Source organism: Ambystoma mexicanum, chromosome 3q, assembly GCF_040938575.1.
Source record: "Ambystoma mexicanum isolate Mex_15411 chromosome 3q, UKY_AmexF1_1, whole genome shotgun sequence".
Taxonomy (NCBI): Eukaryota; Metazoa; Chordata; class Amphibia; order Caudata; family Ambystomatidae; genus Ambystoma; species Ambystoma mexicanum.
In genome coordinates, this window is record NC_090926.1 from 463,729,336 (window position 1) to 463,741,112 (window position 11,777).

General features: G+C 44.6%; 1 protein-coding gene across 1 annotated transcript in view; it reads left to right on the forward strand.

Annotated features, from left to right (window-relative positions):
* The window catches only part of DND1 (DND microRNA-mediated repression inhibitor 1), a 69,625-nt gene extending 58,901 nt beyond the window's left edge, over positions 1-10,724 (forward strand). Inside the window, exon 5 of the mRNA XM_069652851.1 lies at positions 9,359-10,724. Coding sequence (XP_069508952.1) covers positions 9,359-9,375 — 17 coding nt within the window. The 3' untranslated portion in view covers positions 9,376-10,724. The remainder of the gene's footprint in view (positions 1-9,358) is intronic.
* The last annotated feature ends 1,053 nt before the right edge of the window (positions 10,725-11,777 follow it).

Sequence of the window (11,777 nt, forward strand, 5' to 3'; positions counted from 1 at the left end):
GTAGAAAATTAGCTTTGGATATCCATGTGTGCATGTTGTTGGTGTAGGACTTGGGTGACTGGCAATGTGAGACTAAGCAACATGAAGAGAGGTCAGGTGGTTTCGGCAAAAAGACTGAATTTGAATGCGTGATTTGGCCGATGGAAAAGTCTGACCGGCTGAAATGTTTGACCAAACAATGCTTTTGGGGCTGTGGTGGTGTCAACCCCCTCGCTGTGGTACAGCACAGGCTAGCAATCGCAGTACTATTACAATGTAGTTAAGCTTGCCAAGTGGTAGGTGTTCCAGGGCAGAGTGAACACTCCATCCTTCACCCTGACCACTCCTACCGTGACTGTAGCTGCTGGTTGACGGCTAGCTTGACGGCTAGCCACCGGCTTCCTCTGCAGACACGATATGGAGCCGCCTCTGTGGGAGCTGCCTTTTGCCTTGGGGCCCTTAGCCTTAGAGGGCAGATCAGTTATGACCAGGTGTGGCATGGCTACATGCATCATTGGTAAAAAAAAAAAAAAAAAAGACACCAATGGGGGCACAGCCCGTGGAATAAACTATTAGCCTGAGGGAGACTCCCACATTAGCGGAGTGATACCAGCGTTGTGTATTGTAATCTAAATGTGGGCATTGATTGCACACACATGAGGCGGGGTGGGCGAATGTTTTACAGTGCCCTTGCAACTCTGCTATTGTTCGTGTGGAGGGGCATCACTCCAGGCTGCCAGACAGAGAATAATTAATACATTTAGTTGGGCTGCCGCCAGCATGGCTCTGCTGTACATGGAGGACAATGCTCTTTCACCTCTGGCAGGGATGGGTGGGGGCCTTGCCTCTTGAGTGACACCTTAAAGACAGATGACATGCATTTCTGCCCCACACTGGGGCGCACTGTGGAAAAAAACACATTTGCTTGGCCAATCGAAGCCCTGCAAGTCTAAAATAAATAAATAAACGCTGGCGTGTCTGATCGCCCTGGTATGTACTTACCCTGCGCTCCTTTCACAGCGCCTAGCTTAGAGAGGCTTGAGAGTGTGTGGTTCCAGTAAGGAGGGCTTGAAAGTCCCCTTCTGGCTTGGCAGCTTGCAGTTCACACGTAGGATTATATCCAACCAAACGGTGCCACTGAGCAGCTGAAGGAGTGACGGGAGGAGAATTCTAGCCAGGTTAATAATTTTTAATGCACTGTTGGTGTCCAAATTATTTTGTTTGGGCCTTTAATAAATACATGTTCATCATTATTTTCACTAGTTTGTAAAGTTGCGATGAAAGCCTCCTTTTTGTAGAAGTTGTTCTCTGCACGGTGCGTTCCCCAACAGATCTTCCCTGCCAGCTGACTAACATCCCTATCACTAAACGCCCACCCCTTCAGTGCATAGAGATGTGTTCAAGATGACCCTTTCACAGCTGTAAGCAGCACTGCTGGCAGATGCTAACTGGCCAATTGGATGCAGCCATCACTCCTCCACCTCCCACACAAGCTGCCTCCACAGAGGACACTGCCCCTCATGTGGCCTGGCTGCTTCCTACAAGGATCGCCACCATGCCTGTGATCGTGAAATCCTGCAGCTGGACTGCCTTTGCGTCTTTTTTTTGTTTTGCCAGTGCTGCTTCTAAGGCAAGTGCTACCCCGCAGTTGTGCTCCAGAGGCCATATTACAATTTTGTAATGCACAACAAGCTTTCATAGTATCACTTTTTTGATCTTTGTTTAAGGCATGGTGATTGTTTACTTATCGATGTCTCTTAACGATTTATTTACACACACAGACTCGCACAACAGCAAACGACGGCTACCGACCGGAAAGCGCCCCAATCCCCGCGAATGGTGTTAACCGGGCTGAGGCTGCCAACAGCACGTTTTTTATTTTTGCATTTTTAAAGTGCTCACACAGCCCACGAGGGGCATTGAGGCGCTGTTACAGGAATAGGTAGTTTTAATTTATTTATTTGGTGTAATTGTATTGTCGTAGTTGCATATTTATAACGCGCTTAAATACCGAGAGGTTTCTAAGCGGGGGCCTGGGGATCGAACCTGTGTTGCTTCGTGTCATCTTGCTTCCAAGGCGAGCACGTTTCCGCTGAGTTATCCTCCCGGGACAATTTCACTGCTCTCTTGCTCTTTTCCCGCTCGCTCCCACTAACTCAACCCCCTTCCCTTGTCAGAGCCGCCAGGGGACCACTCCGGTGGTGATAGTGCGCGGTACAAATATCCTTTAACATAAACATCTTTGTGGGGCCCTCTATTGGAGCCTAACACAATGTCAAAGGACTCGATCATAGAGACGGATTGGAAGAATGGGAAGATGGCTCGGAGTGTTCATTGCTGTGATCTGCAGGTTTAAGTCAATAAATAACAAAACTTATGTTCCATAGAAAGTGCTTTGGTGAAAGCACTGTACAGATAGCACATCATTATGATAGGCAGTGCAAATAGGGTAGAAGCTGCACAGGGTTTTAAATGGGCCGGTTCTAACTGGCTCCTCGGTTCCTGCACTTCTCATTGTTTACCTGGACTTATCCAAGCAGGAGGAGTACCCAGGACTGAGTTATGGGTATAGTTGACCAATGCAACATGTATATTTTCGCTTCCCATGCTCCGTTACAGGTAGGCGCCATAGTTTGGGAAACGAGACGTCTGCATAATGCTTTTTAATGTCCTGTTTCCCAACCTAATTAACTCATACATGTAGCGAAGATGGCTGCCAGAGGAGGGGCCTGGGTAGATGGCAGTCATTGGCTGGGCACAGTATGACCCCCGAGCTCAGTGATTGGTTTATAGGAGAAAAGGCAATTGGGGGTCGGGGGGGGTTGCCGAGGAATCCCAGCCTCACGACAGGTAATATTCATGAGCATGTAAATCTATGCCACTCATGCTGGAGAACAACAGTTACAGGTAAGTAATTTTGTTCATCTTCTGAAAGAGATTGCCTCCTCTCGGATAGAGGGAGCACGCTAACGGTCCCTGTCAGAAATCAGCAGCAAACCTTGCATCCTTCTTCATCATTCCGGATGCAGGCACTTCAGGTGGTGTTCTCCGTAGACATGCCGTAGTCCACATTTGGCTTATATCATGAAGGCTTTTTCTCCTCCGACATTGACAAGTTGCGAAGTAGGACCAAGCCTTTGTCTTCCGAAAACACGAAGAGCGGATATGCGATGAAAGTGAATCTTCGCCGACGGTGGTAGTCGCTATATGGTCGATCGAAAAAAGTCAAGTAAATGAGCACTGAGCTTTACCTAAAAGACAGTGATTGGTTATAAAGGAGAAATGCTCTTTTCAGGCTAAAGTGATTTTCATATTATTTTTATACGAGTATTCCCAGCCTGATGGGGGAATATTCATGAGCATGTAAATCCATGTTGGAGAAAAGTTCAATGCAATTGTACCCTTTTGCTTTGTTATAATCACTTGTGTGGCCTGATATTTTGGGATGGTCCTCTCTGATGCCTGCTGTTCATGAGCAAAATAAAATGTCAGCTTGGTAACGGTTAGTGTGGTTGACGGCACACACTGAAGTCGGCGAATCGCTGAAGGGGCAAATCTACCAGAAGTAGCATTGCACGTATATTCAGATTTTTGTACTAAGCACATCATAAAGTGCTGTTTAAACCCTCCCACTTTTGGAATTTATAATCTGGTTTCATACCAAGAGTCTTGGAACCAGATTAAACTGCCCCTGAGCCACAGCTCACTGATGATACCCACTGTGCCAGAAAGTGTTTTAGGGGTTGCTGGTAGTGGTTCTCTACTTCAGAGGGAGAACCAGCTGGCAGTTCAGTGCTGCCATCAAATGCATTTGGTATGGCAGAGCTATAATATGGCCTAGAGCCTTAGAACCCTCGCATATAACCTGGCCTTGTTAGTTCTCAGTAAAGGGTCTCAGTTACATAATATATTAACCACATTTGAGTGCCAGTCCTCTTGCCTTTGAGAGAGATAATTTCTGTGTAAAAATGGGAAGCAGCAATGCTTGTCCAAGTGTAAAGATCCTCCAGGGTCTTGCGGCATGGAACGTTCACCTTTGCATCACAAAAGATTTTGCAGAATACTATTGCATTTTTGGTAGCAGTTGTGCAGTAATGGGGTTTTTATGATGGGAGGATTGTGCGTTGAAACATGTAGTTTTAAGTACTTACATATGCAAAGCGTTTTATAGCTCTGTTCAAGGACCATGTTCCCTATGCCACATGCATCCTCTAAATAAGCTTGCTTTCAGTTGCTCTAAAAGCCATTTTCATTAATTGCACATGAGCCCCCTGCAATCCCAACCTACTCTTGAGCTGCCTGTCCATGTATTGCTTGCAAAGCCATGGGCAGCGCATGGTTGAAAAACACTGGACTTAATGTTTATTTTTGCTATTTTAACTGGCAATGTTAATTGTAGGGCATTCATCAAATGTTGAACACTGTGTGCTAAAGTGCACACCTTACTCCTTGTAAATCCACAACATTCAAACTTGCTGATTGGTGGAGTGAATGATGTCCTGCCTTCCCATTTTCTCCCGCCCCACCCAATATCCTAGGAACTGTTTTGGGGGTAGAGAGAAGACTAGGTTCTGCTAATTGTAGGCCTGTAGAACCCCAGTGTTCACCACACCTCCCCGTGAGCAGCAACATGCTAGTGCCCCCCCATGGCAACTGAGCCTGGTACAGTGCTCAGAGCTAAATGTATTTTCCAAAATGTATTACATTTTCCAGTGTCGGATAAACGTGAATGGTCTGAAATGCTGCCACCAGGAAGCTGGGACAAGCACATCAACTAGTTTTATCCTACTCACTACTTAAATGTCCCCTAGAACCTGGTGGAGGACTACTGTCGCTCCACCCGTGCCTGTTTCACATTATATAGAGGGCATCATTTAACTCTGATCCAGGCCCCACCAGCTTTGAATGCAGCTCATAATGTGGCTTCACTTAACTGCCATTAGCCACCCTGCAAGGGGATCTGGAAGCTTGGAACATGGCCTATATTCACAGGGATAAACCTGCATCCTAGTAGCCACAGTACTACTTGCAGTGCTCCAGATTGGATTTTGGCGTATTTTACTCCCAGTTTTTAGAATTGGAGAGTAAATCCAATTTCAAAAGTAAAAATAAATTAATTTCTTCCTTTGCAAGAGTTAAAAAAAAAGTGCCTGGCAACTATCCAATTTGTGTCTAAAATTACTGTTTTAAAACATTAGTGATAAAGAAGTTGTCTGCATACTACCCAGCTTCATCTTCATCGTACTTGATATGATATATGATGTGGCATTTATAACGCGCCTATACACAAGTGTTTCAAGGCGCGGCGGGGGGGGGGACAAAGGTAGACAAACAACGATCCTACTAGGCCAGGTGTCATTCAGATCGCGCAAGTGCACGGTGGAAGGGAAGGGCAAAGTGCAAGGGGGAAAGGGAGAGAAGTGCAGTACAGGTTAGATAAATAAGGGCCAGCTGGTGGCAGGATAAGTGCAGACAAGTGCTGGTAGGGGGGGCTGAAGGGATACAGAGACAGTCCCACAAGTGCAGGGGTTGGCAGGGAGGCAGTGCAGGGGAGAGTGGCAGGGACACGGACCGGCATAGGTGAGTGGCCCCTTTTCAGATTCATTGCAGTTAAAGTAATATTAACAGGGTAAAGGGGGAGAGAAAGTGGAGGCAAAGAGGAAGGTTTTGAGGTGCTTCCGGAGATGGTTCTCCAAGTTTCAGAGAGGCAGGAAGGCTGTTCCAGATGGAGGCCCCTGCTGCAGAGAGAGATCTACCCCAACTCGTTGCTTGGAGAAGCGGCTGACCCTGAGGGAGTTGGAGGTGGATGAGCGAAGAACTCGAGAAGGAAGATATTTAGGAAGAGGGAGTTGAAGGTATTTTGGCCCGAGGCCCCAGAAGGCCTTGTGGACAATGCAGAGGGTTTTGAACTTAATCCTCGCAGCGAGCCAGTGTGGCGATTTCAGTTTTGGAGAGATATGGTCCCTGGGCTTGAGGACAAGTCTCGCGGTCCTGTTCTGGATGAGTTGCAGAGGGCGGAGAGTAGAGGCAGGTAGATTTAGATAGAGGCTGTTACAGTAGTCCAGCTTCGAGAGAACCAGACTTGACACCAAAGCTCTAGACTACAACAGATGCTAGCTAGTTACAACATAAATGAAGTCCCTCACTCTACCAGCATCGCTTCTTTGCCTCTTGGGCCTACTGTTGCTGCCTGGCACTAGCTGCTGGACAGCCACTCTGTTTTTGCTCCATCCCTCCTTCCCTTTGCTACTCTGTTTCCCTTGTCTCACTTTCTGATGTTCTGCCTCTCACTCTGCAATGCCACATTTTGAGGCTGGTTGCTCAGTCACTCTTCCTCTCCCATTTCCATTATTGCTCTTTCCCTCCTATGTTGTGCTGTATCGGTCGTAAAACTCCTGTTCCTCTCATGTCATTATCTCATGTCATTATCTCTATTCTGGATTTTCTATTTCCAGATCTCCCTGTCTGTTTGATTTTTCTGTCTTATTTTACTGTCTCTATCCTTCACTCCTATTGTGTCCTATTATTGACTGACTCCTGTTTCCCTTCTCACTTTCTTTGTTGCTCTCTTATGTATCTCATTGGTCTCTTCCTGTTGCTCAAATACCTGTTTTGGATTGTCTAAACACAGCCTCCCCCCTACCCCTCACTTGGTTCTCCTGTATTGCTTATGTTCAGAGTTGCCCGTTCTCTCCTTTGTGTCTTCTGACATAGCAACAATAAATATTTGATAAGCTGAAAGTGCTTACAAATCAGTGCAGATTCACCTTGAGTGCTCCTGTGTGCCAACCTACTTTTGGCTATTAGGTTGGGAATTCTAGAGTCAGGTGTGGGTTACCAGATCCTGTAAGAGCCCAGAGGAGCTGTGTGTTCCGAGCCATTGATGTATAGCGGCCCTCATGGGATGTGCTTCTTCTGAGCCATTACAAGTAATTGTTCCGAGCATTACAGGTATAGCAGGCCTGATGAGAGGGGATATGTGATCACTGCCGATTTTACTACAAGCACCGAAAAAGCAGATTTAAAAAAAAAAAAATCCAACACCATTTTCACCCCATATTATATGCAGGGGGAATCCCCCTGTTACCCCCTACATTGATTATACACTGTACCCATCCCCCCCCCCCCCCCAAGTCAACATTTTCAGCAGTGGTTGCAATAAAAAAGGCTCAGTAATTGTTTTCTCCGGATGAGAGGTGTGTTCTGAATCGCTGACCATTTAGTAGTCCTTCTGATAGTCGAAAGATGAGCCAGCTCTGTTACCATTAAATGTTACCTGCATCTTAAACACATACCTTTGATGCAGATGCATTAACTCGCCTATAAACGGGATTTGAACTAACCGGTTACACAATGGTTTCTGCAGCAGGGTTATTGATCCACTGAGCTACTTTTCCCAACAGGCTGTTAACTTGGAAAAGGTTGGGGCACTGGCAGTTCCATGTGAGGCTTGTCTGACATAACTGGCTTGTCAAAATCTCTCAGCCTGTCTGGACTATCCTACTTTAGTCTGTAGATTCATAATGAGGCTTTGAAATGTGCTAGATATTTGGTAGTGGGACTCAGTAATGTGACATGGGAGAAGCAGAAGTTTTGAAAAGCGCAAGGCAGAGTAGGAGGGATTGAAGTATATGACTGCATTGCCATCTTCTCACACTGTCCGCCAGTGTGCATCACACCAGCTCCGGAGGATGTTGGAAAGTATGCATCAAACACCACTTTTTTGCAAGGTTTAAAATCCTGCATGTAAAACACATTTTCTGTAGTTTTAATGCAGGGGGAAACCGCTCGCAGCACACCCCCTCCACATCCACCCAATTTATTAAATGTCCATACTCCACGCAAGCCCCTGCGCATATATTCTTTGGGGGACATTTTATGTTTTCAGTGCAAGGTTTTCTACGTTGCAGGAATGGGATTCGGGAATTAGAGCTCAGGCTGTTCTTGCTCAGTACATAAGCTCGCTGCAGAAAATGCACACGTTCGTGCTTTGTCATTCCAGAAGCTCTTTTCAAAAATTAAGATACTGCCCCAAAACATGGCAGTCGTGCTTAGAAATGTGGGCATGATGCAATCAGCCCTGCTGTGAATAATTGGCACTGTGCCATGACATGCGTATAGCAGCTCTGCTGATAAATTAGGCTACTTTGCCTGAACATATAGCAGTCCTGTACATCTGTGCTGCTGAAAATGTATACAACACGGCTTCTACTTGCATCCACTATACCCGCTTGCAGTGGGCGGTTGTGTACAGTGCCCTTTGATGCATGCACATGTAGAGCTTAAAACTAAAATAAAAACACATCTTCATATAGAACACCAAAAGCATTTCCTTCTCACAAATGCAAGCCATTGCTTTGCTGGGAGGCTCTTCTAAAACTTCAAGACATCAAACGCACTTGATGTGCTTCTTTGATGAAAAGAAAACAGAGTATGAAATGCCCATGATGTTGCAACTGCGCTTCCTCTATTAAAGCTGATCAAAACCGATGAAAATGAAGAAGAAATGGGATTATCTTGTTAGAATTATTAACAGAGGGTTAAAAAAACAGACCAGGACTCATCCTAGTTGCTTCTTTCAAGGAACTGTGTTGATTGCTAAAAAGTGCACTCCCAGGATTTATGGGGGTGCTTCTATAAATATCCTGTTTAAGCTGTAAGTAAGGAGTGGGGGAGGGAAGGGCCGTATTGACAAGATTTCTGTGCATAAAAAGGCCTGATGCGCACCTTATCTGGAGGGCTGACTACTTAAAGCCTGCAACTTTGTGGGGCCGGGCAGCATAGTAAGGGGTGTTTGTGTGTGTGTGTGTATGTGTGTGTATATATATATATATATAATTTTTTTTTTTTTAAGCACCAGTGTATGATGCATATGCTAATGGCTATCTAACCTGGGACAATGGGCCAACTGCAACTGCAGAGTAACCGCTGCCACATTGAAGCACCCTCAATTAAGTGGCGGCAGTCTACAGGCTGCATGTGCTTATACGCCTCGTGCCTTTAAATTATTCTGGGATTTTGACCCACAATGTTTTATGTAGAGAGTAAATCTAAATCTACCAGCAGTAGTATGAAATGCTTCTATTTTGTGTTGTGTACTGTTTGTCCTCTATTTATGTCCGTGAATTAGTCCTTGCTGCAAACCATGACATTTTATTTTTTTAATTCGGTTGGCAATTCTAGAAATGCTTCACTAAATGTGTGCAAACTTGAATTGGCACACGAGCCCTGCGATTAAATACACCTATATGTAACATTGCAGGAAAATAGCAATTGGTTTGATATTGATGACTCATACTGTAAGTGTTAATCTATTTTATTGTGGAATGCCCAGCTAATGTGCGTTCTCTCTCTCTCTCTCTCTCTCTCTCTCTCACAGGCTGCTCTTTGGTTTAAGACTACGCCAAAAGAAATCCAGAGTCTTTCTGCAATGATCACCTGCACTGTTTATCAGTTGTTTGCACTTGTTTTAATAGTCATTTGTTTTGTAGTGTTTTATTTTAGTGTTGCTTTCTACAGTTTATCACGTGTGCACTTGATACTATTTTGAGTTTAGGGTGGGTGCTCCTCACCCCCTTTGCACAAGTGTTCAGATAATGGGTGCCTGCTGGTTTAGGGCCTTGAACACCATGCAGTTATAATGTTGGGTAATATTCTGATATACCTCATGTTTTAGCTTTCTACCATTGTCCTACAGGCACTCCCTTAGTATATTCTCACCTGGCGGGGAATAGGAGCCTTGATTTCTGTCACGTTTTGTATTTCGTATCGGAATATTTTGTAAAACTACCTTTTTGCTCACTGAGGTTGCAAGCACAACATTTTGTGAAAACATTGGACAAAGGTATGTTTTTGGAAAGGTCAATTTTTAGGCCCTTTTTTTTGTACACTGCACATTAGTGTTTTAACATTAGGTGGTGGGGATTCTTACACATTTTGTAGTTTTGAAGGATCTCATTTTAATACAAAATGTACAATTTGGCACCTTTTAATTTGTATGTGGTACACATAAATGGTTAATGATATATTCTTCAAAGTGATCTACAGCAAGTGGTTTTGTAACTGATTTTTAAATACCCATTTGCTTGGAAATTGTTTAGCAGGCTTTTGTAAGATCATGGTAAAAATGTAAGATTTCGCACTAGACGTGGGGAAGGTGTGCTGCAACTCTGCACAGAAGGGGCTTCTGGGGTCTGGTTTAGTACTAAGAGGATGGATTTGTTGGTCAATAAGCAGCAAGAAAATGCATAGATCTGCCAACGGGCAACGTGGACTAAAGCTGTGGGGTTGGGCATCGTATGCCCAAGTCTTTGATTCCGTTTAGAATAAGATGATCTGTATTTTCGAATTTTTTATTCTTTTGATGTTGCCTTCAGGCCCAGGTTACTGGATTTTTGTTTTGAGCCCTCTAATGAATGGGGTGATGCATGAATGTGTGGTGGGGGTAAACCATGAAACCACTCTCCGTATTTGGTCGCAATAAGCATTTAAGGCAAAGCACGCGTAAGCGTAATGTTAATTATACAAAAAAGTGAAATGTGACTGTGCTGAAGATTTCCAGAAATCATGTCTTTGAATGTTTTAAATCCAAGCTTTTTAAAGTCGCTTGTTATGAACACACAAATCGTAGATTGTTAATGCATACTTATTTTTTATCTTTGTTCTTGCTGCTTGCATATATTTGTTTTTTATTTACGAGGACAATTTAGGTACAAGATTCTAATAAAAATGAACCATTTTCTTTACTCTGCGTCCATTGCTTAAAATTATTCATACTCCACACTGCTGTTAAGTTGGGAAGGGGGAGAACAGGGTTCTGCTATCCTTATAGAAAAACACAGCGTGTCATTTTTACCTTTTTTGCTGTGTTCTGTCTTTTTTTTTTCCTTTCAAATTTGCATACTGCAGTCCATGGAGTGCAAACCATATGGCTGGAACTCGTGACAAACTATGCAAAGCAGGAAAGCTGAGCAATGGTACCCTATTGTAGTGGGGTGCTTTTGGTCACACCAACGTTTTCTTCTGCATTTAGGGAAAGTCCTTACTAGTTTTGCTTGTGTAGTCCAGTGTGAGTCAAAACCAAATGCAAGCAGTCGGACCATGGGGGGGGGAATCAAGACCCCAATTAAGTGCTCTCATCAAGCCAAATAGCATTTCAATTAACATTGGTGGGCGGGAGGGGGGGGGGCTGATCTATTTTCTTTTTTTTCTTCTTTTTTTGTTTTTTTTGGTCAGGGTGAATCATGTTGGTAATGACATCACAACTTGCCCCTGAAAGCGCCCAAGTAGCGATAACTTCTGTTAAGGGAAGGGGCGTGATAATGGTGCAGAGCTAGATCGAATGAGTCCAGCATGAACTACAAATCTTAGTTGTCTAGGGCGGCTAGTTGGAGGTTCACATTAGGAGTTGTGTATGTTTATTGTCGATTGATCATGGATAATCTGCGCAGCCACAGTCATCAGGGCTAATAGCCTTTGGACCATGTTAGGTTATTTAAGTTTTACCTCACATGCATGTTGTTGCCAGGTCGAAAATGTTAAGGTAAATATATTAAGGGAGTCCAAGATTGCCGCCAACGGGAGAGCACCGTGAACAACTCTCTCCTACCCCCTGACATGATGAGCTTTTCGTGACAACCGCACTGACTAGAGGGCACAGAACGGAATCGGGAGACACAGCGGAGCCGAGAGGTGGAGATGAGCCCCGGGAGAGCAACACAGAGATAAACAAGGAGGTGAGACGTGTGACCCTACTCTCCTACTGCTCCCCCCCCCCCCCCCCCCCAGTGCGGCAACAA